Source organism: Scyliorhinus canicula, chromosome 9 (assembly GCF_902713615.1).
Source record: "Scyliorhinus canicula chromosome 9, sScyCan1.1, whole genome shotgun sequence".
NCBI classification, from domain to species: Eukaryota; Metazoa; Chordata; class Chondrichthyes; order Carcharhiniformes; family Scyliorhinidae; genus Scyliorhinus; species Scyliorhinus canicula.
This window is the reverse complement of record NC_052154.1, coordinates 64,090,851-64,117,843: the sequence shown is the minus strand read 5'-3', so window position 1 is coordinate 64,117,843 and position 26,993 is coordinate 64,090,851. Positions and strand designations below refer to the sequence as shown.

The window sequence follows — 26,993 nt, the reverse complement described above, 5'->3', positions numbered from 1 at the left end:
GTCGGCCCTCTTCCCTGTGTGTAGCTCTGGCTGTTCTGATACCCGAGGATTGCCAATATCGAACACGGCTCCACCCTCATCCCCACAACCTTAGACATTGCCTCGAAGAAGGCTGTCCAGAACCCGACAAGTTTGGGACAAGCCCAGAACATGTGGTTGGCCAGGCCTCTCTGGCACCATTCACATTTATCTTCCAACTCCGAAAGAACCTGTGTATTCGGGTTCTGGTTAGGTGCGCTCTGCGTGAGGCCTGCACAGGAGGAGGTGGAGTTGGCCCTGCTCAATGCTTCGCTCCAGAGTCCCCAGCCCATCTCTGTCCTCAGTTCTTCTCCCCATTTTTGTCTGGCTTCGTTCAGTGGCAGTCTCGGCCTGTCTAGTAGCTGCCCATAGATTTTCCCACAGTTCCCCCTTCCTTACTGTCCGTGTTATATTTATCAGATCCTCTAGTAATGTGGTTCCCGGGAAACCTTGCAGAGAAAGTGCTTGACCTAGAGGTGCATAAGTTCCTGTCCTGTCTGCAGTTCCAGGTCCCCCACTAGTTCGCTCAGTGCCGCTAGTCTGTCCCCTTGTAAAAGTCCCCGACTGTTAGCATCTCCCACCGTCTCCATTTTTTGAAAGTGGTGTCGAGCATAACTGGTGGGAACTTATGGCTACTGCAGATGGGAGCCAAATGTTGCCTCATCTGGTTCCATGTCCTTAGTGTAGCTACCAATTTGGCCCCTCCTTTAGCTAGGTTTCCTTATAGCAATGAAATCCTGCTACCATGTGTAAATCTGTGCTCTTTTTAAAAAAAAAAAGTGAGTACCCAATTAATTTTCTTTCCCAATTAAGGGGCAAATTAGCAGGGCCAATCCACCTATCCTGCACATCTTTGGGTTGTGGGGGTGAGACCCACATAGACACGGGGAGAATGTGCAAGTCCAGACGACAGTACAGTTCCGTCCCTAGCTCAGCTCAATGGATAACTGGCCTGGCTAATTGCAGCACTGAGCCAAACAGTACATATACAGTACAGCACAGAACAGGCCCACGTCGAGTTAGTGGTCTCATTTAGGATAGCAGTCCTGGACAGCTTGGCATCAATTACACTATACTAGGAAAAACAAAATATTAAAATAGACCCAGTTAACCATGATTCCTATTCCTGGTATTAACATAGAACATATACAGTACAGCACAGAACAGGCCCATCGGCCCTCCATGTTGTGCCGAGCTTTTTCCGAAACCAAGATCAAGCTATCCCACTCCCTGTCTTTGTGGTGTGCTCCATGTGCCTATCCAATAGCCGCTTGAAAGTTCCTAAAGTGTCCGACTCCACTTTCTGAAAGTACATGACGAGCACTTCACAAAGAGATGATCCTATTGTTTGATTCATGAATTGGGCCAAAGATGCACCAAAAACAGGAACTGGATTTACGCAGAACATGCAATTTTTTATGTATATATAAAATGTTACATTACCAATATTTTTATTTGATTGATTAGCCTTGCCAGGTGGTCGACCCCTTCGCTTTTTGACTGGTGTAGGTATGGGTATAACTTCTGCAATAGGCTGCTCCTCTTCATCCTCTTCCTCAGGTTTGCTCACAACTGGCTCGTCCTCTTCATCACCATCTAGCTCAGGTTCAGCATTATCCTCATCATCTACAAAAGTAGATAGTATACACTGATTAAAACAAGATTAAGCATCAAAACAAGATAGTTTAACCCACCCAATACTGAAAATCCAATTTAGTATTGTTTGAGGGCAAAGATTAGCCACCTTACAACTTATTTTGTTCTTAAAAATGTCTTCTTCAATTCCTCTCAAGCAATGCTTTCCCTGCTGCTATATTCAGTATGCCATTGTCACTTGCTGTGAGAATAGTAGAAATGATCCCCCACAAACTTCAAGCTTTCACATTGAAAGGGTCATTAAACCACATTAAGTAATGATCAATATTCATCATGTCAATAAGACATTTAAGGGCAGCACGGTGGCGCAGTGGTTAGTGCTGCCGCCTCACGGCACCAAGGTCCCAGGTTCAATCCTGGCTCTGGGTCACTGCCCATGTGGAGTTTGCACATACTCCCCGTGTTTGCGTGGGTTTCGACCCCCACAACCCAAAGATGTGCAAGGTAGGTTAATGGCCACGCTAAATTACCCCTTAATTGGAAAAAATGAATTGGATAATCTAAATTCATTTTTTAAAAGACATTTAAAAAAAATTAAGTACCCAATTAATTGACCCCGCCCAATTAAGGTGCAATTTAGCTTCGCCAGTCCTACACATCTTTGGGTTTTGGCGATGAGACCCACACAGACATGGGGAGAATGTGCAAACTCCATCGTCAATAAAGCTTAATTTAAAAAAAATCCAAACTTTTTTTTGCCATTTTAGAAGACATTTGCTGAATGAAAAGATAGCTGCTCCAGATCACATGACTCAAGAGTGGCCATCTCTTCTGGTTTCCCACAGAGGTTATAGCCTCTGGACTTTCATTTTGGGGACTTGTAATCACGTGAATATTCATTTCTGTGGTTCTTTGACTGTCGTTCATCATTCTCTTTATTCTGATCCTCCTTATTGTATGTGTACATGTGAGCTTGTGAACATCCTTCCCAACAGCACGGTAGCACAAGTGGATAGCACTGTGGCTTCACAGCGCCAGGGTCCCTGGTTCAATTCCCAGCTGGGTCACTATCTGTGCGGAGTCTGCACGTTCTCCCCGTGTCTGCGTGGGTCTCCTCCGGGTGCTCCGGTTTCCTCTCAGTCCAAAGAAGTGCAGGTTAGGTGGATTGGCCATGCTAAATTGCCCTTAGTGACCAAAAAGGTTAGGAGGGGTTATTGGGTTACAGGGATAGGGTGGAAGTGAGGGCTTGAGTGGGTCGATGCAGACTTGATGGGCCGAATGACTTCCTTCAGCACTGTATGTTCTATGTTCTAACACCCTCCCAGAATTTGCGAAATAAACTGACCTTAGTTAATCATAAAGAGTTTGTTACGTGTTACTTTTAAGATTGGACCTCAAATGGAGGGTTTGGGGAAAGACGCCACAGCCAACTTTTTAAAAATTCAAAAACACCTATGCTCACAGATGGGGAGAGGATAAAGAAGTTCAGTTTGCCTCTCTCCTTTCTGGAACAGGATACCAATCCCACCCAAACTAGAGAGCATAAATGGGTTAATATTGAGATATTCACACTTGACACATTTCAGAACATTGCAAAATGTTTTAACCAGAAGGCCTGGAGACCAGTGAAATGTAAGTTGATGAGGACAAAATATATGGCATGGCAAAAGATTACATTGCTCACTGAAGAGAAAGAACGGGGTAGTTCATTTAAACCATAGAGATGACTCATATATAATAAAACCAAATTACTGCGGATGCTGGAATCTGAAACGAAAGAGAAAATGCTGGAAAATCTCAGCAAGTCTCACAGCATTTGTGGAGATGCTGCCAGCAGAGCTTTGACAAAGAGTAATCGGACTCGAAATGTTAACTTTTTTCTCTCCCTACAGATGCTGCCAGACTTGCTGAGATTTTCCAGCATTTTCTCTTTCGTTTCAGATGACTCACATATGCTCTTTTTACCCACAATTCCATGACCGTTTGCTGAATTATTTAATATCCTTCCCATTGTAGATTTAAATATTTCAATCCTATCCCCCCATCTCAACTCAGAGGACAGTAACTCAAATTAATCCAGTCTCTCACTCTACCCAGGACCTGTGGTCTTTATTATCCCAGTTAGTCGCCACTAGAATTGTTCCAAGGCTGCTATATCATTCCAAAAGCGACACACCCAGAAACTGCATATATTACAACAGATAACCAGCTCAACAGCAGCAGTATCTCCTTGATGTATCTTTCACTGAAGTCCAGCATCCCATAAGCCCTTCAGCTGTAAGCATTATTTTGCTAAATGAAATTGATGCAAGCCTGTTGCACATTTGTCGACAAGAGCACTGTTTCGACGAGTATATCACAAGGGACACATTTTAAGAATGAGTATAACGTCTTTCAAATGAGTTTTGCAATCCATTACCCAACACCCAGAAAATCCTCGCCAACCAATATTACACACTGTTTTGAAGAGGCAGAACTACGATGCAAAGCCCTTGACAATAAATAGCTATAAAGCTCAGAAAAGGCTGACGGTTTAGCCGCCTTCTAGCTGACAGAGGTAGAAAGACTTGCTGCAACCACTGATATTCCAGTAGAACAGGGAAATAAATGGCTTTGATAATAAACAGTTATATTAGAAACGGCTGGGCAGAAAATGGGCTAAGCAATTACGTTGAAAGACAAAGGTCTAAATAAGAAAACCGAGGTATTTGATTCAATAGCCTACTGCTTCATTGGACTTGAAATTTTCATAGTCTCTATTGGGTCTTTCTTATAATCACTTATGCATGCTGGGAATTAGTGGCTCCCCCATATTCAGAGTTGCTCATCCTTCTGGACTGAGGATACATGATGTACGCTTGTGAACCGATCAAAAATAGCTAGACAATCTTTTTTACCAACACCTTCTCATGCCGATCAATAGCCTGCACCGAATATAGAAAAGGACCTTTGTATGAACTTGGGTTTCTCAATGCTGTAGCAATTTTGGCAAGGAGCTTTTTGAAAATGAAATGAAAATCGCTTATTGTCACAAGTAGGCTTCAAATGAAGTAACTGTAAAAAGCCCCTAGTCGCCACATTCCGGTGCCTGTTCGGGGAGGCTGGTACGGGAATTGAACCGTGCTGCTGGCCTGTGTTGGTCTGCTTTCAAAGCCAGTGATTTAGCCCTGTGCTAAACCAGCCCCTATTGTGTGTTAATTTGACAAATGCTTTCTTAAAATCCATATAGACAATGTCCATTGCATTCACTTGCTCAAACGTTTGTTACTTCATTAAAAAAATCAATTAACTTTGTCAAACATGATATGCCTTTTACAAATCGGTGTTGGCTTCCTTTAATTAACTTAACCTCCCTCCCAAAAGTCAGACCTCACTGCCTACAGGTGCTACAGCAAAATCTTTGAGTCAAGTAACTGGTACCACAGCAGAGCATTTAAAAAGAGTTCAATATTACCACTGTCAGTGGAGTCCCCTTTCTTGGACTGCATTTTCCGTTTCCTCCCACGTCCTTTGCTCTTCTTCCGCTCTATAGTATCTCCTTCATCGCCTCCTGGCCCACTGCAATTCTCAGCATGTTTCGTCATTGTATTCTGCAGGAAGCATGCCAACGACAAAATGTTTATGTAGAAGATATTTGCGTTGCAAGTTATTTGGAAAATCAATAACATGCCAAATACTGCGAATGTTGGAAATCAGAAATAAAATCAGAATGTTGGAAGTACTCAGCAGGCCAAGCAACATCCTTGGAGAGGGAAATAAAGTTAATTTTTTCATGACAACTTCCAGGACTCCTATAATTTTAGGAAACAAAATAAATAACCTGACAAATATATTTTAAAAAGTATGTGCTTTTTAAAAAAAAGTGAGAATACTGTTCACATGATTAAAATCAGGACAGAGGTTCCACCAAATTGCCTCCATCTTCGTTATAGATCATAGAATTTTACAGTGCAGAAGGAGGCCATTCTTGCACCGGCTCTTGGAAAGAGCACCCTACCCAAGGTCAACACCTCCACCCTATCCCCATAACCCAGTAACCCCACCCAACAGTAAGGGCAATTTATCATGGACTAAGGTCTAACCTGCACATCTTTGGACTGTGGGAGGAAACCGAAGCACCTGGAGGAAACCCACGCACACACGGGGAGGATGTGCAGACTCCGCACAGACAGTGACCCAAGCCGGAATCGAACCTGGGACCCTGGAGCTGTGAAGCCGCTGTGCTGTCCACAATGCTACCGTGCTGCCCCCGTTATGGCTCATTCTTTTGTAGTTTTTGGTATAAACAATAATGTCTAGATCAGGCAGGCTTGTGACAAGTAGTCCATCATAGCAGCAGACAACAGCATTTAATTTCTCCGGCTATACCACTTTCTTAACTATTTTGGAATGGTATATGCAGACCAAACCAAAAAGAGCTGGAAGGTCATACAAAGAGAATCCTCATGTATTATTAGCTCAAAGAACTTTAACTTCCACAAAAAATTATTTTTCTGACCTTGCACTGCCTGGAACTACTTTCTAAAATGCATATAAATTTGCTTTCATCATCATATATGTGGGGCGGAATTCTCCGCAGCCGGTCGAATTCGTGAAGGCCGTCGTGAACTCGGCCGAGGTTCACGACGGCCTCGGAACCCACTCCCCGCACCTAATTCACCCCCACCTGGGGGGCTAGGAGTGGGCCTCCGTCTTTCTCGGCAGCGACCTCGTCACACCGAGAATGTGAAGTCATCCGCGCATGTGCGGGTTCGTGCCGTCTACATGATGAAGTCATCCGCGCATGTGCGGATGACTTCATCATGTAGACGGCACGAACCCGCGCATGCGCGGTGGCCGTCTTTCTCTTCAGCCGCCTAGCAAGACGTGGCGGCTTGATCTTGCCGGGCGGCAGAGGGGAAAGAGTGCGTCCGTTTTGGACGCTGGCCCGACGATCGGTGGGCACCGATCGCGGGCCTGTCCCCTCCCGAGCACAGTCGCGGTGCTCCCGTCCCAACCGGGCCCCTAGATGCCCCAAACGGGCATCTGGCGCCCGTTTCACGAATGCAGCGACCAGGTGTGGTTGCTGCCGTGGTGAAACGGGCGTGAAGGGCCGGCTGCTTGACCCATCGGGCTCGGATAATCGCCGTTCGTCGTAAAAAACGATTCTCTCACGCCACGTGGGGAGCGGAGAATTCCGCCTGTGGTCTCAATGCTGCCTCTTCCATCAATTGATTGAAAGGTTCAATTCAGGAAGAACCATACAAGCACAGAAGTGGGAACAATCACCATCAAAATTATACAACTACGGTGATTTCCCCGCGAATTTGTTTGGTGGTGGTTGAATACGCATTATTTAAATTCCCAGTTATCTTTTTCCCCCAGACAGCAAAACTAAAATGCAACTTAAAATTAAAGTTAAAATTTTTTTTCACTGCAACAAAGTAATTTACTTTTTTTTACATTTCCAAGTGCTAATTTCGATCACATATTTATACTTGCATCAAATGAATTTAAGGATATTCAAATGGTATTAAAAAAAATCAACGTAATATTTTACCCCATCTTTAAACCTCTCTACAACCGTGACTCTGCCCCAACCTCTCTAATCTCAAACTCTGCAACACTCTTTCTAAATTTTCCAATCCTTTAGTAATAGTCGCTTGTACATCTTTTTTTTTCAACACGATCAGTATAGATGGCTTCAGTTACCAAAGTTCCAACCATTGGAAATTTCTCCCCAAACTTCTCAACCGTTCTACTTTCCCCTTCTCATACAAGACTTTTCTTCAAAAAAATTATTTGATCATCCGTACTAAATTGTTATAAATGCTTGCCATCAGTTTTTCCAATGTTTCTGAAGTATTTCAAGACAGTTTCAACATTAAAGGCATTATATAAACAAAGGTTTTTGTTGGCAATTAATAAGCGGTTTCATCTGAATATAGTATCTGGTACCTTACGAGTGAATGTTTTGCCACATTTTATGCACAAAAAGGTGGCAGGAATAAAATTAGGATCATGGTAACGTTTGAAGTGCATATCCAATAGTTGTTTCTGCCGAAAAGTCTTATCACATCGGCTGCAGGAATAAGGCTTCTCTCCAGTATGAGTTCGTTTGTGCATCACCATGTGACGTTCCTCCAGTGAGAAAAGAGAAAACAAGTAGCATTAAATTAAAGGCAGCAAACAGCTTCTGAAAATAAAGGTGATTGAAGGTGAATCAAATATTTCTGGCCTGTCATGAATTCCACTCACTTTTGATTTGATTCGCATTACCAGCCACTCACTCAGGCTGAAACACACCATGACATCTTGTTCAACACTTCAACCCTAACTTTTCAACCACCACTAAAACTGGTTATTGTCACTTCTGCCTTGAAATGCATGATACTTTCATTAGTTTATTAGGTTACTTTACCATCCTTCACGCTCCACAAGCCACAATATGCAAAAACTCAGCTGCCCAAATGCAATCCAGAACTAAATCCCACATCCATATTTCCCCATCCTTGCTGATTTCACAACCCACAAACTCAAAATACTAAGTCTTCAAATTTCTTTGGATCGCCCCAAAACTCCTCTCGCTAGGTTTCCTTCAGCATCCTGATAAAAATTGTATATTCTCCCCTGAAAGCCCTGCCTCGAGAGAAGATGGATCATTATTTTGAAGTGGCTGAACATGGATCTTGATTTGATGTTTGTAAAACTAAAATGCAGTTTGACGGTCAAGTGGAAATGAGCAAAATGACATTTTTGCAACTATGTTGTAATACCCCTTGTATTTGTGGACAATATAAGTGAGCTAATGTGTCCATCTATTAGTTAAGTGTGACCTGATCACAGATAGCACTACCTGCAAGTTTAGTTCAACATCTTACTTTATGTATTTTGGAATGGGTTTGAGGAAATTATCCAACTATTTGTAAATTTTGAAGAATTTATTATATGCCTTTTTTATTTGAACTTTAAAGAAAATTGAGACTACCCCAAATCTCCTTATACGTCAGCTGAAGGCAAGGGTATAATGATAATCCTGTTGTCGTACATCTGATGTAACTACCTAAAGTCCTGAAAGACATGCTGTTAGGTGAATTGGACATGCTGAATTCTGAACCACTGGTAATGGAACCTGCAGCTGCCTAGTCAGTTCTCTGCAATGCCATCTCCAAACTCCTCTGCCTTTCCATTTCTTTGTTCACTTTTAAAACGTTCTCAAAGCCCATCTCTTAAAACAAGGGTTTAACCAGCACTTAAACCTTCTGAAACAGCTTAGGATACTTTCTTGATTTAAAAAAAAAAATCACTATACAAAACACAAGTTGTTACTATGTTAGTTTTAATTTTATTATAAATAAGACCTTCTCCATTGCTGTCATCTCTGCAAATTCTAGCTGCTTTGAAAGCAACAGTAATTATTAAATACAGATGCTCTAAACTGGACTAAAAGTTCAAACTGCTGAAAGCAACTGAAAAACTAGAAAAACAATATCTGCTGAAATGTCTAGCAGGTCTTAAAGAGTTATTAATTAATGGCAAAAGCATTTTCAAAGAACCAAATTCTTAACTTGTAGACAATTTCAATGTTATATCAAAAGGAGATATAAACAAGAAATTAATGCTCTGGTTCTCTCAAGAAACCCTTAAAATGTAATTTCCTCCTCTAGTGCCATTCTCTGGGGTGGGGTGGGGAAGTGCTACATCTACCTATTATATAATAGAAGATGGTGCTATGGCAACTACTTTAACAAATCCAGTCTTACACGGCTTTCAGCAGTAGGTTTTGCTTCTTCCTATTTAATTTTAGTACCAATCTGAATGAAGTCAAGTCAGAATTAACTGCTTCAAATGGTGCAGAGGATGCTAGTAAGAATCATGTAACTTAGTTAAAGTTGGGCTGGTTGCCAATTTTATCGGTAAACTCCAGAAAAGCTTGACACTTTTTTCACTGGGGGACAGAGTCAATATGGGGCTATACTTGACCCATGTATCGAACTCATGGACACTCCTGAATTTGCACCTCATCTGCAGTAACTTTTCCAATCCAATCTGTCAATGATGCTCTTCTTCTGTGCAGAACAAGAAACCATGGTCACTGTCCCTGAAGGCACCAATATTAAAAAATATTGCGACCATAACATACTTCCAGCAAACAAATTACTTTGAGCCCTTCTTCAGATGTTAAAGCAAGCTTTTGAGCTTTTCACATGCAGAGCATGTGTCTTCACCCGTCTCTAAGACTAGTCAATCATTAGAAAGGATTCAAATAGAGGTAAATTTCACTGAGCCAATACCAAAGTAGTATAAAATTCAATCAAGTCAAATGGCACTAGTGATTTGCAAGAACATCTTGCAAAAACTTAAACGCAAAAATTCAGTTTCCCATAGTGCTGCAAAGATGCACTTCTAAATAAAATTTGTTTCATTCTAGTTGAACAGCAAAACCAAAAGCTGCTGGTGTGAGAGACAAAATTCCTGCCAGCAATAAAAAGACATATTTTAAACAGCGTCTTTCAGGGTCTTTAACCTTATAATTAAGATTAATACTTATTGTCACAAGCAGGCTTACATTAACACTGCAAGCCCCTAGTCACTACATTCCGGCATATGTTAGGTACACAGAGGAGAATTCAGAATGTCCAATTCATCTAACACATACGCCTTTCACGACTTGTGGGAGGAAACCGGAGGAAACCTACACAGACACAGGGAGAACTCCGCTCAAGACAGTGACCCAAGCCGGGAATTGAACCTGGGACCCTGGCATTGTAAACCAACAGCGCTAACCACTGTACTACCGTGCAACCCGTTCTGGATGTTCCAAAGTGCTTTACAGCCATGAAGTACTTTTTGAAGTCTCCGTTGCAATATAAGGAATGTAGAGAATAAATGTTGTAATGTATGAAAGGAAAATTGGAGAGATAGTCAAAAGCAGACTTGTCCAACATATGGCCAGAGGACCGGATGGAGCCCTCTCCTCCACACAGCATCCGGAGCCAGTTTTCAAAATGCCAGTCAAATCATGATGTTTGAATCAAAAGGTCAACATGGAGCTGCTCTTCCAATCAGGCTGCTTCTTTCCCGTGTTTTGATATGTTCAATTGTGAACCTATCAGCAGCGTGTGGGAGAGATAATCTGTGATTGGAGGTACTGTGAGCACCAACGACAGTGAGTTTGAGGCCTGAGGCACCAAGGCCTCTGGAGCTGGACATGATGCAGCCGGAGTGGGACTGGCGGGGGTGGGAAGAGAGAGAGAGAGAGAGAATGGATAAGGGCGAGAGTGCAAGGGAGTGTGTGTGAAGGACAGAATGTCCTTAAGTCTGTCACGCTCCTCGGTTCTGACTCATCCTCACAATCACTCACCCCTTCTCAGTGGGTGAGGCTGAGTGAGTGAGCACCCGGAGACTGGGGGTGAACCAGGTACACATACACCCAATTGCACTCTAATTTATTGCTCATTAGTTTTTTACTGAGCAATTTTCGTATCTTAGTTTTAAAAAAAAATCATTTTTAACTTTAAGCGAACTTCACCTCTCCACGTTTTGCTCATCGGCCTCCCCCTCCCCACCACCATGTGTGAAAAGGCTGGAAAGCTCAAAAGAGCACAATTGCGCAGGAATTTAATCCTATGTGAATAGTGAACAAGACAGAAAAAAATAAACATACCACTTGTCCTCCAATCTTCCACAGTCAAATAGTGATAAATGTAGTATGGTCAGGGAAAAAAAACCAAATGCAGCAGAATCACAATATGCCTTATAAATAAGTTCTTGTTTTGCTAAGATTCGTAAATGTTAGGTTGTACTTACTGCATAGAGAGCTATACATTGGCACATAATATTTTAAAATGTTATGTCTTTCATTCCAATAAAGACATTTTTATGGTTATGTCAAATAGTATTGAAGAGCAGATTCTCTTGCTGAAGAATCGGACTCCTTCATATAACTATCACTTTCATCAAATGGTTGCCAAGGTAAAAAAATAATTGCCAACTAATATGCTTTTGTACAGCACATTTGGGCATCACAGCAACACAGTGGTTAGCACAGTTGCTTCACAGCTCCAGGGTCCCAGGTTCGATCTCCGGCTTGGTCACTGTCTGTGCGGAGTCTGCACGTTCTCCCTGTGTCTGCGTGGGTTTCCTCCCACAGTCCCAAGATGTGCAGGTTAGATGGATTGGCCATGATAAATTGCCCTTAGTGTCCAAAAGGTTGGGTGGGGTTACGGAGTTACAGGGATAGGGTGGAGGCGTGGGCTTGAGTGGGGTGCGCTTTCCAAGAGCCGGTGCAGATTTGATGGGCCGAATGGCCTCCTTCTGCACTGCAAATTCTATGATTCTATAAGTATTCCAAATTACATATCAGGCGTCCAAATTTAATGATCACTCCATTCTAATTGTAGAAGCATGTAACAATTTGATTTACATTCTTAAAATTGTAAATCTTTAATCCATAGAACACTAATATGATCCAAGTATTTCTTACTTGCAAATAAAGTTATGTATCAGAATGACAACATTAGCCCATCAAAACAGGGTTTACCGAACTTTCAGCAAAAGCCATCTATATTGCAATCCCTAAAATGTAGGATTCACTGAATTTACCCATCTGCCATCCACAGCAAGATTGATCATTAGGTTTATTTGATTGTAATACCTGTTTACATGCATAATCACAAAGTTCACATTTGAAACGTTTCTCATTCTTGTGAGATTTCTGGTGTTGTATGAGGGCATATCGCTCATGGAAGACTGCATCACAGTAACGGCACTTCTTGCCTGACTCAAGGTAGGAATGCTGTTTTCTCAAATGAACACCTGTGAAGGGAAGGAAGCTAGAGATTGAACTCATACTTTAAAGCACTATTAAATGCAACAGGTTACTGGATTACACAATTATATCCCTTTGACTTCTGCGTCGCCCTGAATGATAAGATTAATGCATTTTATTTACAGACAAGGGACACCACAAATGTTTCACACCTGACACATACTAGCTTTCGGAACACTGCTTTCGGATTCACCTGAGGAAGGAGCAGTGCTCTGAAAGCTAGTGATTCAAAGCAAACCTGTTGGACTTTAACCTGGTGTTGTAAGACTCCTTACTGTACTCACCCCAGTCCAATGCCGGCATCTCCATATCAAAAATATGGGGGTTGCCATGCAGTTGAGTTGCCAGCATCATTTTATAGCATAGTACAAGAACATGCTTTAGTCACAATTTGCTACTCTATGCGATTCCGGTATGAGCTTGCATTTATTTTGTTCTCCGAGCATCACTTTTTAAAAAATGCTTGTATTACTCATTAAATTCCAACTTACTAAACCAATTTTCATAAACAACTTTCTCTACCCACTCCATATAATTCTTATACTTTACTAGAGGTAAATGAGAAATAAAAATGAAGTGATCGCCTGTACCCTCCAACTTGGAAAGCAACATCCACGATGAGACATTCTTAAGAACCTGTGATATTTCAGGTAGGAATCAAAGGCACTAGATTAATTTTTGAAAATAATTAATTCATCTGTTCAGATGGGGTACAGCATTAGCTTTGTGGTTGACTTGTGTGTTCCTGGTTACTGTTTTCTTGGATATGGATATTTTCAATGCTCAAATTGTGCCACAGTTGTGTTAATATTTGTCACAAGTTACACAGACAACCAGGAGACAGACAAACTTGGTCTGCTGATAAATTAATAGCTTTGGAATAGTAATTTCCCTAATTTGTATATTTATATTCGAGGTTTTAAAGATTTAACATACTTACCTAAATCACTTTTTCTAGCAATAACAGTGTCGCAATGTGGACAGTGGAATTTTGCCACGTTCTCTGTATGTTTCTGTAAAATATGCATCTTCATTGTTCCACTTTGAGTGAAGCGAGCATGGCAGATGTAGCATTCGTATGGCTTCTCGCCTATTTCAGAAATTCACATTTTAGAACCTCCTGATCACTGAACCACAATGGGTCCTATTTTTTGATCAGTACAACTTAAAAGCCAAAGACAACACAAGCTAAATTTTAAAGCATTTAGGAATTCATCCCCACACAAGATTAACTTCAATATTTACAAAAAAGTACACCAGCGTAATTTGGAAAGGAAAACAGTAGCACCCCACAAAAAAAACAAAAACAGCACTCTAACATCTGATGTAAGAAATATCTTTCAGCAAGTGTTGATGAGCTGCAAATATAGGAACTAGTTTCTGTAAATATGCGCATTGTGCACCTACTATAGCTTACTAGGTAAATAGATTGCCCAAGGTGGTATAAACCAGATAGATCTGAAATGTTCAACCGCTGGTTTCCCTTTTCTAAGTACACCAACAACGGGACACTGGTCCCAATTGTCCAATAAAAATGGTCCATTTTTAGGGTGGCAAAACTCAAGAACTAAACCACGAGAAAGCAGATCAATCCTCCAAACGTAGTTATTGTTGCTGCTGTTCAAGATGCATTCATAAGACCATAAGACATAGCAGCAGGATTAGGCCACTTGGCCCATCGAGTCTGCTCCGCCAGACTGATATTATGGCTGATATTTTCTTATCCCCATGCTCCTGCCATCTCCCCGATCCCCATATTAATCAAGAACCTATCTATCTCGGTCTTAAAGACACTAAGTGAATTGGCCTCCACAGCCTTCTGCGGCAAAGAGTCCCACAGATTCATCACCCTCTGGCTGAAAAAATACCTCATCTCGATTTTAAAGGATCATCCCTTTAATCTGAGATGGTGTCCTCTGTTTCTAGTTTTTCCTGCAAGTGGAAACATCCTCTGTACGTCCACTCTATCCAGGCCTCGCAGTATCTTGTACATTTCAATAAGATTCCCTCTTATCCTTCTAAACTCCAACGAGTACAGACCAGCATCCTCAAACATTCTTCACACAAGTTCTTCATTCCAGGGATCATTCTTGTGAACCTCCTCTGGGCCCTTTCCAAGGCCAGCATATCCTTCCTTAGATATGGGGCCCAAAACTGCTCACAATACTCCAAATGGGGTCTGATCAGAACCTTATACAGCCTCAGAAATACACCCCTGGTCTTGTAATCTCGCCCTTTTGACATGAACGCTAACATTGCATTTGCCTTCTTAACCGACGACTGAATCTGCACATTAACCTTAAGAGAATAGTGAACAAGGACTCCCAAGTCCCTATGTGCTTCTGCTTTCCGAAGCATTTCCCCATTTAGAAAATAGTCTATGCCTAGATTCCTCCTTCCAAAGTGCATAACCTCACACTTTTCCACATTGTATTTCATTTGTCCCTTCATTGCCCACTCTCCTAGCTTGTCCAAGTCCTTCTGCAGCCCCGTTGCTTCCTCAATACTACCGGTCCCTCGACAGACCTTTGAATCATCTGCAAACTTAGCAACAGTGCCTTCAGTACCTTCTTCCAGATCATTAATGTATATTGTAAAAAGTTGTGGACCCAGCACAGACCCAAGGCACACCACTGCTCACCGGCTGCCATCCTGAAAAAGACCCCTTTATCCCCACGTTTTGCCTTCTGCCAGTCAGCCAATCCTCTATCCATGCCAGGATCTTACCCGTAACACCATGGGCTTTTAACCTGTTTAACAATAAGTCCCTATGGTGCTAATCAGCCACTGAAGGTCTCAAGCCGTGGCAGATATCATGCACTCTTTCTCCAAGGCTAGTCAGATGTGAAAAAGACCAGAGAAGAGAGTAATTGGTCAGAGCAAGTACCATCACAGGCTGCATCTGACCTGGACCTGTAGATGGCTACCTCAGTCCCTGATGTATGATTATTTCAGGCAGATCATTGAGTGAAGCAGCAAGAGTCTGATGAAGAAAGAATGCTAGCTTGGAATCACTAATTCAAATATGAATATCAGGCACGGACAGAATCTCTCTCAACTGTGACAGCCCCAGACAATGCCACTCACTGTCTAATTCAACTGTTTCAATAAATGAGTATGCAGAAATGTGCTCTTTTACCACCTTAATATAATACTTTGCTATCCTAAAGAAATGGTTTGCTGGTTTTCAGAACCACAGGCATTTGAGCTGCTCCTACATTAATTTTCAGCCAACAGCTCCCAAAGTGTTGTCACATTACATTGCCAGAATTATGCTTCGAACTGTTCTCCCTGACTGGTGATTTCTCACTGAGTTTCCTTGGCTGCTGTTGATGGTCTTACAGGCTAACAAACATCACTTCTCCACCGATGCATGTTGGTCAAAAAGTGTTCAGGCAGACCTATGCATGTGCCAAATGATTGGCATCCACAGTTCATCCAGTACAGATTTTGCTCATCATGCTCTCCAACACTTTGATGCATTATATCTCAGAAGATGCTACAATCGCGAAGATTATACGGTTATGTTTCAGGGCGGTGCCTTTTGGTTTATTAGATAATTTCATGTTGGAATGTCCCTTTAAATTTAGGGTGAAGGAAGGGGGTCAACTGCCCTGTTCTGCAATCGGCCAGGCAGTAAGCTTGGGTAGTTTGATTGTTAGAGATGAAATGAAAACTCCAATTGTTTTACTGAAGAGGGTGCAAGATATTTGCATTTGAGGACAATGGCCAGTCTCAGAGTATACCAACAATAGACGCAGAGTCTCTCAAAGTCCCAGAAAGGTGTTCCAGGTATCAAATTGAAAACAGCAGCGCTGCAAACTATCCATTTATTTCTAAGATGAACAAGAGTTGGGAACAAAGCTAGCTAATAAGATTTCTTCTTAGATACAAAACTAAAAGTGCATCCCATTGCCATAGAGAGATGTAAAAAAAAAATTAAAGTACCTCATTCTTTTTTCCAATCAAGGGGCAATTTAACATGGCCAATCCACCGACCCTACGCATCTTTTAGGTTGTGGGGCTAGACCTACGCAAACATGGGGACAATGTGCAAACTCCAAACAGACAGTAACCCAGGTCCTCAGCGCCATGAGGCAGCAGTGCTAACCACTGCACCACCTCCTGCCATGGGGAGGAGGGAGACATTTTAAAAATTAGATTCCTGGTTTCTCTGTAAACCCATGAACATCAGATAGATCGGGGCTTTCCCCATCTACTCTGTGCATTGGTGTTGTAATTCTCAAGAAAGGAATAACATTTTAAAAAATGAGCCTGCACCTTAACCAGAGATGATGCTGACATCTATTGTTCACCATGCAGAACCCTGGTCAGAGCTCACACTCCGATAGAAGACCATGTTTGAGAAGATTTAAAGATGGCTGGAAGATTTGTCCAGCTTGGAGCTACAGGAGGGATCTAAAGTGTAACCCCCACAGGGCAGCACAAGAACATAAGAACTAGGAGCAGGAGTAGGCCATCTGGCCCCTCGAGCATGCTCCGCCATTCAATTAGATCATGGCTGATCTTTTGTGGACTCAGCTCCACTTTCCGGCCCGAACACCATAACCCTTAATCCCTTTATTCTTCAAAAAACTATCTATCTTTACCTTAAAAACATTTAATGAAGGAGCCTCAACTGCTTCACTGGGCAAGGAATTCCATAGATTCACAACCCTTTGGATGAAGAAGTTCCTCCTAAACTCAGTCCTAAATCTACTTCCCCTTATTTTGAGGCTATGTCCCGTAGTTCTGCTGTCACCCGCCAGTGGAAACAACCTGCCCGCATCTATCCTATCTATTCCCTTCATAATTTTAAATGTTTCTATAAGATCCCCCCCTCATCCTTCTAAATTCCAACGAGTACAGTCCCAGTCTACTCAACCTCTCCTTATAATCCAGCCCCTTCAGCTCTGGGATTAACCTAGTGAATCTCCTCTGCACACCCTCCAGTGCCAGTATGTCCTTTCTCAAGTAAGGAGACCAAAACTGAACACAATACTCCAGGTGTGGCCTCACTAACACCGTATACAATTGCAACATAACCTCCCTAGTCTTAAACTCCATCCCTCTAGCAATGAAGGACAAAATTCCATTTGCCTTCTTAATCACCTGTTGCAACCTGTAAACCAACTTTCTGTGACTCATGCACTAGCACACCCAGGTCTCTCTGCACAGCGGCATGCTTTAATATTTTATCGTTTAAATAATAATCCCGTTTGCTGTTATTCCTACCAAAATGGATAACCTCACATTTGTCAACATTGTATTCCATCTGCCAGACCCTAGCCCATTCACTTAACCTATCCAAATCCCTCTGCAGACTTCCAGTATCCTCTGCACTTTTCGCTTTACCACTCATCTTAGTGTCATCTGCAAACTTGGACACATTGCCCTTGGTCCCCAACTCTAAATCATCTATGTAAATTGTGAACAATTGTGGGCCCAACACGGATCCCTGAGGGACACCACTAGCTACTAATTGCCAACCAGAGAAACACCCATTAATCCCCACTCTTTGCTTTCTATTAATTAACCAATCCTCTATCCATGCTACTACTTTACCCTTAATGCCATGCATCTTTATCTTATGCAGCAACCTTTTGTGTGGCACCTTGTCAAAGGCTTTCTGGAAATCCAGATATACCACATCCATTGGCTCCCCGTTATCTACTGCACTGGTAATGTCCTCAAAAAATTCCACTAAATTAGTTAGGCACGACCTGCCCTTTATGAACCCATGCTGCGTCTGCCCAATGGGACAATTTCTATCCAGATGCCTCGCTATTTCTTCCTTGATGATAGATTCCAGCATCTTCCCTACTACCGAAGTTAAGCTCACTGGCCTATAATTTCCTGCTCTCTGCCTACCTCCTTTTTTAAACAGTGGTGTCACGTTCGCTAATTTCCAATCCACCGGGACCACCCCAGAGTCTAGTGAATTTTGGTAAATCATCATTAGTGCATCTGCAATTTCCCTAGCCATCTCTTTTAGCACCCTGGGTTGCATTCCATCAGGGCCAGGAGACTTGTCTACCTTTAGCCCCATTAGCTTGCCCATCACTACCTCCTTAGTGATAACAATCCTTTCAAGGTCCTCATCTGTCATAGCCTCATTTCTATCCGTCACTGGCATGTTATTTGTGTCTTCCACTGTGAAGACCGACCCAAAAAACCTGTTCAGTTCCTCAGCCATTTCCTCATCTCCCATTATTAAAACTCCCTTCTCATCCTCTAAAGGACCAATATTTACCTTAGCCACTCTTTTTGTTTTATATATTTGTAGAAACTTTTACTGTCTGTTTTTATATTCTGAGCAAGTTTACTCTCATACTCTATCTTACTCTTCTTTATAGCTTTTTTAGTAGCTTTCTGTTGCCCCCTAAAGATTTCTCAGTCCTCTAGTCTCCCACCAATCTTTGCCACTTTATATGCTTTTTCCTTCAATTTGATGCTCTCCCTTATTTCCTTAGATATCCACGGTCGATTTTCCCTCTTTCTACCGTCCTTCCTTTTTGTTGGTATGAACCTTTGTTGAGCACTGTGAAAAATCGCTTGGAAGGTTCTCCACTGTTCCACCATAAAGTCTTTGCTCCCGGTCTACCGTAGCTAGTTCTTCTCTCATCCCATTGTAATCTCCTTTGTTTAAACACAAAACACTAGTATTTGATTTTACCTTCTCACCCTCCATCTGTATTTTAAATTCCACCATATTGTGATCGCTCCTTCCGGGAGGATCCCGAACTACGAGATCATGAATCAATCCCGTCTCATTACACAGGACAAGATCTAGGACCGCTTGTTCCCTCGTGGGTTCCATTACATACTGTTCTAGTTAATTAAAGGCAATTTTGGAATTAGAAGTTACCCAGCTGGTAAAGTAACAAGGAAGGAAGCAGGTCATCAGGAGCTGATCATTTTAAGACTAGTCCCACGAGGATGAGGCGTCCACTTAAGCAATAATGTAACATATAACCACAGAATGAGATTTTCAGCCAAGCTAGAAGTTAAATGGTGAATCACCTTTCTGCAGTTTAAAATATAAGTTGGCTATGAAAGTAGAACAGTGATTAGTCAAGTGTTTTTAAATAATTTGTAACAGTAAATGTTTGAAAACTAGAAATCTTGTCATTCTTTCAGCTATTAACTGGAGGTTTGAATTTATCTTTTTAAAGTTATCCGTCTCTAATGGAGATCATAATAATTAGAGAAAAATGTTGAAATAAATCCCCCAAAATCTAAATAGACTGAACACAATAGGTTATGACATTATGTTGCAACTTTTCAGCATCATAATCCAATCACATGCTTTAAATTATCTGTGAAGGACACAATTGATATCTGCCAGCAAAGTAAAATATTCGTAACAAAATGCACATTTTTCACCATATAGATGCAGCCATAACAAGTTCAAAAATAGGTAGAATAGGACCCAATTTCAAATAAGAGTAAGATGTGGATTACTGTACCAGAGTGGGTCCTCATGTGCCTTTTCAGCTTGTAGGTGTCCCTGCTAGCATAGCTACACAGGCTACATTGGAACGGGCGTTCTCCAGTGTGAGAGCGAATGTGGCGCTTTAACTTACTAACCTGTAAAATCAAACGAACAGTTAGTCAGCCTTAATATACGAGAACTCTCAGCTATTTACATCTCTGGTGAAAATACAAAGGAAATTGCAGAGTTTAGAGCCTTGAAAACTGAAGTTGTGGCTACCAATAGAACATAGAACAGTACAGCACAGAACAGGCCCTTCGGCCCTCAATATTGTGCCGAGCAATGATCACCCTACTCAAACCCACGTATCCACCCGTAACCCGTAACCCAACTACCCCCCTTAACCTTACTTTTTTTTTTTAGGACACTACGGGCAATTTAGCATGGCCAATCCACCTAACCCGCACATCTTTGGACTGTGGGAGGAAACCGGAGCACCCGGAGGAAACCCACGCACACGCGGGGAGGACGTGCAGACTCCACACAGACAGTGACCCAGCCGGGAATCGAACCTGGTACCCTGGAGCTGTGAAGAATTTATGCTAACCACCATGCTACCGTGAAGTACTAAAATCGGGAATGGGCAAAAGGCCAGAATTAAAGGAGCAGAGATCTGGGAGGGATCGAAGGCCAGAGAATATTAGAGATATGGAGGAGTGAGGCCATGGACGAATGCATGAGAATTTTTAAACTGAGGTGTTACGTAACTGAGAGACAATGTATATCAGAAAGTGCAGAGATGACGGATGAATAGGACTTACTGTAAGGTAGGACACAAGCAGCAGATTTCAAAATTAGAGGGCGAGATGCAAGAGATTGGCCAGGAGTGTGTTGCAATTATCATGAAAGGGAGTATATTAGAAATTTGGGTTCAGAAATGGGGTCCCAAAAAGAAGCCGACAATTTAAAGGTTTAAATAGATTGAAGGAAAATGCTATTAGCCCGAACTCAAAGGGGTTGCCCTACCAGGCTGAGTCACAGGCTCCCATTCAGACTTAAACTTGTTAAGAGTGCATAATGTGATTCATCAAAGACCCATTGTCTTTTGGGACATTCCTATTTGACCAGCCATTATCCTATTAACAGAGTCTGACGACCTAATGGTCTATAAATGGAGGCAGGTGCACACAAATGGCTTAGACCTGGTCTTTTGTGTAAACGGGAATGGGCGATCAGCCAAATAACAAGAATAGATTCAAGTTTGACCACCTCGGGGGAGATTTGTTTGAAGGACTGGCCGTTGCTTCGAGAGAAAGCGCGAGAGAGAAATCCCTTTGGGAACAAAGGCAGAAGCAAATGGGAGCCAAGAAGACAGGTCAGGAAAACTGGAAGCAGAAGGCTGTGGAGAGCAGCCATTGCTAGTGAGAGATGAAGCTTTCAAAAGGGATTCTGAATGAGACGTCCGAAGAGAAGATGCCTTCCTAACTGAAAGTGCTGCCTTTGCCTGAATGTGTAAGTGGAATGAGAGCTGTATTTTAATGCCAAGTTTTGTTTAATGGGACCTTGTGTGTTAAAAAGAAACTGCATATAATCTGTTAGTGCTAGAAGTGTGAAGTTTGAAAGTTTAAATATTGTTTTGTCTTTTAACAGCTTTGTTTATAAAATACCAAAGCCCAATTTCTAATATTATCACCCCCAGAACAAATCTAACTTTTCTGGATAGTCCTAAAACTTAAAAACGTTACACATCGGGTTCAGTATTTTAACCTTTGTTGAAGGTTGACTGGGCATTCGTAGCACAATAGTCAAGTCCAGAGATAATGAAGGCATGGATGAAGGTTTCAGTAGCAGAAGAGCTGAGGCAGGAGGGAGTCAGGCAATATTACGGAGGTGTAAAATGGCAGTGTAAGTGATGGCACAGGCGTGATTGGAAGTTCAGCTCAGGGTCAAACATAGTAACGGTTACAAACAGTCTGGTTCAGCATCAGATGTTTGCCTGGGAGAATAATGGAGCCAGTGACTGTGGAACTATTTCTTTGCAGACAACAGCAGCTTTTCAGACTTCCCAATATTTTGTTGGAGGAAATTTCTGCTCAGAAAAGCAATCTGATAATTTAAAGATAATGAGAGCATCAAGGAAAGTAGAGATGGATTTAGTCAGCATATGTGCACAAATCGAGAGCGTTTTTGGATATTTTGCTGATCAGCAGGATAGTTTGAAAGTAGAAAACTCCTATCTGTAGACAGAGTGGCAAAGCGCAAAAATATCACAAACTTTTTTAAATGGTCTAATGTAGACAATTAGCACAAATTTATATTGGCATGAGCTTTGATAAGTGGCCTGCCTAAGCATTTAAAGTGGCTTTCAGAATATTTGTTCAAATCCAAGATTACATTTTTTCTAAATATCAGAGCGTAATATAAATAGGGTGCATTCCCCCCTATTTTTGTTAAGTGGTCAATTCAGTGACCGTTTAGGTCCTCTGTGTATTGCACATATCAAAGAACATTAATGTAGGTATTTCTGATGCAATCTGCCTCAATACCAATGAATACTTTTATCCAAATGGTGGGTAAAACCACAAAATAATGCCCAACTAACCTGCATGTATCTAAATATTTCCCCCATACTTCACTCCCAGCTCCTTCAATCCTGCACAACGACCCCCAAGAAACAAATGTTTTAGTGTCCCAATTCCTTTCTCCTCCCCTCTCCAAAAATTTCCACCCCACTTCCCTGGCTCAAATCTATTGTTCCCCCGAATCGCCATTTCCCTTGACCCTGCCCCCAACCCGAAGTGCTGTCGAAACTGCCTCCAAATTCTCAACGAAGCTATTACTACTGGACTCCCCGGGTATCTCCCCTGGAGCGTCGCTCCACTCTGTAGTAGCACCTTTTTAATTCTAGCCACCTTCCCTCCCCATATGAATGAGGTAATCATCCCTTCAATCTCTCTAAAAAATGCCGTTGGCAGGAAAATCGGCAGGCATTGAAAAATAAATAGGAATCATGGCAACACATTCATTTTACCACCTGTACCCGACCCATCAGTGACAGAGGGAGACCATCCCACCTTGCCAAATCAGCTTTCACCCTCCCCACCAAACTAGAAATGTTGTACCTACGGAGCCCCCCGCCCCCCCCCCCCCCATCTCAAACAACCTGCACTCCCAGGTATCTAAAGTGAGTACGAAAAGTAATTCTTATGCAAAAGCAAAAAACTGTGGATGCGAGAAATTGAAATAAAAACAGAAGATGCAGTAAATACTCAGCAGGTCTAGCAGCATTTGTGGAAAGAGAAAGAGTTAATGGTTCAAGTTGATGAACAATCACTACTCAGAAAAGTTAGAGATGTAATGAATAAAGGCTTTCAATGAAGGAGGGGATGTGCAGGGGAGGGGGCGGGCAGAATAAATGCAACAGGGACAGAGAATCTGGGAGAATGGTATAAAGTCTTTAGAGGAACCAGGGTGCAAGGAAGCATAGTCAAGATAGCTGTGGCAGTCAACGTGCTTATAATCAAGGCAGAAGTCAAGAAAAGGAAGGGGGGGGGGGGGGGGGGGGGGGGAATGGAAATGCAGAAGGATTGAATGCTCATGGTGAAAAGGAGACTGTTAGGACCAGGAAACTGGAAAGTGACCGAAAGCATCAAAAGACTCTTGGATGTGGATGGGAAGAGACTGGACAAGAAATTAGTTCAGTGGAGCAAAACAGGTTGAACTGATGGGTCTATAAGGGCACTCGCATTCATGGATTTTGGGAAGATGCTGTTTGTTCAAGGTCGCGGAACTTGGAGGCAGTGGAGAGAAGATCTTCAGAAGAAATTAGGTCAGTCCTAGAAACAATCCCTTGATTTTTCAGTGGTGGGGTCAAGGTTCAGGGACTGGAGGGGGAAATGTTAAGAGTAGGCATTTGGCCACTTGCAAATCAAGATTAGTGTGCCAAATAAGAATAGCATCACCCAGATCTTTCACTCGGGACTAGATTCAAAGACTAGAGGGGTTGCGATCCTGATCAATAAGCAGGTGGTGTTTGAGGCGGGTAGAATAGTTTTGGACGTGGGTGGTCGGTACATTATGGTCAGTGGGAAGCTAGAGGGGGTGCAGGTGGTATTAGTAAATGTGTATGCGCCAAATTGGGATGTTGTGGAGTTTATAAAGAGGATGCTGGGGAAGATACCGGACCTGGACTCACACAGGTTGCTCATGGGAGGGGACTTCCAACACAGTTATTGACCGTGGCTTGGACCGGTCAAGCTCGAAAATGGGCAGGGTGCCAGCAATGGCAAAGGAACTAAAAGGGTTCATGGAGCTGATGGGGGAGGTGGATCCATGGAGATTTGGGCAGCCGAGGTTGAAGGAGTTCTTCTACTCACACGTGCATAAAGTGTACTCCCGGATTGATTTCTTTGTTTTGAGCAGGGCCTTACTGGCAGGGGTGGTGGACACGGGGTACTCAGCGATCACAACCTCAGACCATGCTCCGCACTGGGTTGACCTGCAGGGTAGTAAAGACAGTAACCAGCGCCCGCACTGGAGGTTGGATGTAGGACTTTTGGCGGATGAAGGGGTGTGCGAGCGGCTGAGGAAATGTATTCAGAGCTACCCGCAGGTCAATGACACGGGGAAATTTCAGCAGCGGTGGTGTGGGAAGCACTGAAGGCAGTGGTCAGGGGGGGGAGCTGATCTCAATCCGGGCCCACAGGGAGAAGGTGGACAGGGCGGAGATGGACCGACTGGTAAAGGAGTTACTACAGATTGATAGGAGGTATGCGGAGACCCCAGAGGCAGGGCTTTTAAGGGAACAGCAGAGGTTACAGGCAGAGTTCAGCTTGCTGACCAGAGGGAGGGCGATGGAGCTGTTGAGAAAGGCGAGGGGGGGCGATCTATGAACACGGAGAGAAGGCCAGCAGAATGCTTGCACAGCAGCTTAGGAAGAGGGAGGCAGCTAGGGAAAGTAAAGGACAGAGATGGGAACCTGGTTGGTGATTCAGCAGGGGAAAATTAGGCGCTTGGGGATTTCTACAGCAGGCTGTACAGGTCGGAAACCCCTACAGGGCCGAGGCACTTCTTGGAGGGTCTGAATTTCCCAAAGGTGGACGGGGAATGGGTAGAAGGGCTGAGGGCCCCAATTGGGCTGGAGGAGATAGTGCGGGGCTTGAAGGCTATGCAGGCGGGTACGGTCCCGGGTCCGGACGGATACCCAGTGGAATTTTATAAAAGGTTCTCAGCGATATTGGGGCCGACGATGTCACAGGCAACAATTTCGCTGATTCTTAAGCGGGACAAGAACCCGGAGCCGTGTGGGTCCCACAGGCCGATCTCCCTGTTGAATATAGATGCCAAGATGCTGGCCAAAATCTTGTCTCCCAGGATCGAGGATTGTGTTCCGGACGCTATTGGGAGGACCAGACGGGGTTTAAGGGCAGGCAGTTGGTCGCCAATGAAAGAAGGCTGTTAAATGTGATCACGATGCCCCCGGAAGTAGGGAGGTGGAGGTAGTGATCGCAATGGATGCAGAAAAGGCTTTTGATCGGGTAGGATGGGACTATCTGTGGGAGATACTGGGATGGTTCGGATTCGGGCAGGGCTTTATTGACTGGGTCAGGCTCCTGTGGCAAGTGTACGGACGAATAAGACAACATCGGGCTATTTTAGACTGCACCGGGGGACGAGACAGGGATGCCCCCTCTCTCCACTGTTGTTTGCGCTGGGTATTGAGCCGTTGGCAATTGCTCCGAGAGCCTGGGTCGGGGGTGGGGAAGACAGAGAGAGAGAGAGAGAGAGAGAGAGAGAGAGAGAGAGAGAGAGAGAGAGAGAGAGAGAGAGAGAGAGAGAGAGAGAGAGAGAGAGAGAGAGAGAGAGAGAGAGAGAGAGAGAGACGGGGGGGGGAGAAGCACAGGGCTTCGCTCTATGCGGATGACTTGCTTCTGTATGTTTTGGACCCAATAGAAGGGATGGAAGAAATCATGAGGGGTTTAGGGGAGTTTGACCGGTTTTCAGGGTATCAGCTTAATATGGGAAAGAGTGAGATGTTTGTGGTCCAGGCGAGGGAACTCGAGAGGCGACTGGGAGAGCTGCCGTTTCACTTAAAAAAGGGAAGCTTTGGGTACCTAGGCATCCAAATGGTGCGGGAATGGGACCGGCTGCATAAATTGAATCTGGCCCGGCTGGTGGACCAAATGAAGGACGACTTTCGGAGCTGGGAGTCAACGCGCCTGCAACATGTGCCAGGCTCAGCTTGATACAATTTAAGGTTGTTCACCAGGCTCACATGACAGTGGCCCGGATGAGCAGATTCTTTGGGGTGGAGGACAGGTGCGCAAAATGTGCAGGAGGACCGGCAAACCACGTCCACATGTTTTGGACATGTCCAAAGCTTAGGGGATTTTGGCAGGGGTTTGCGGACGTCATGTCCACGGTGTTAAAAAGAAGGGTGGCGCTGAGTCCAGAGGTGGCGATTTTCGGGGTGTCAGAAAACCGGGAATCCAGGAGAAAGAGGCAGATGTTCTGGCCTTTGCTTCCCTGGTAGCCCGGAGACGGATACTATTGGCATGGAGGGACTCAAAGCCCCCAAAGTCAGAGACCTGGCTATCGGACATTGCTAGCTTGCTCTGTTTGGAGAAAATCAAGTTTGCCTCGATGGGGGTCACTGTTAGAATTCACCGGAAGTGGCAAACGTTCGTCGACTTCTTTGCAGGAATTTAATTGGCAGCAGACAGGGTGGGGGGTGGGGGGAGGAGAAATCAGATGGTGCTTGATGACAATGTTAGGGTGAAACCAGAGAGAATGAATGCCACTAGTTCAGAGGGAAGATAGGTTAGAGAAGCAGAGAAACTGAGATGGCAATGTCTTGCTTACTGTTCTCAATAAAAGATCTACAGAGGCAATAGGCCAGAAAGCAGGGTCCAGCTCTGTAGAAGTTAACTATTTCCTAATACACCTGATAGGTAAAAGATAGCTATTTAGGATAAATATTAAGCCCCAGTTTTACCCATTTTAAATTAAGGATTTCAACACTCTCATAACCTCAGGTCATCTCAAAACAAACAGCTTACAAAACAGCTTAACACAGCATAATTCAGTTTACTAAGTTCCATTATTCTAGCAAAACCGTACAACATAAAAACAGAA

General features: G+C 43.3%; 1 protein-coding gene across 7 annotated transcripts in view; it reads right to left on the bottom strand.

Annotated features, from left to right (window-relative positions):
- ctcf (CCCTC-binding factor (zinc finger protein)) overlaps positions 1–26,993 on the bottom strand; it is a 71,811-nt gene that overhangs the window by 21,426 nt on the left and 23,392 nt on the right. For 4 of the 7 annotated variants that reach the window (XM_038806780.1, XM_038806784.1, XM_038806781.1 and 1 more), the window contains exons 5-10: positions 19,894–20,014; positions 13,365–13,514; positions 12,251–12,411; positions 7,552–7,737; positions 5,069–5,204; positions 1,462–1,644 (exon numbers count right to left, since the gene is read on the bottom strand). In XM_038806780.1, coding sequence (XP_038662708.1) covers positions 1,462–1,644; positions 5,069–5,204; positions 7,552–7,737; positions 12,251–12,411; positions 13,365–13,514; positions 19,894–20,014 — 937 coding nt within the window. The remainder of the gene's footprint in view (positions 1–1,461; positions 1,645–5,068; positions 5,205–7,551; positions 7,738–12,250; positions 12,412–13,364; positions 13,515–19,893; positions 20,015–26,993) is intronic. The other 3 variants (XM_038806785.1, XM_038806783.1, XM_038806786.1) reach the window with 2 other exon arrangements.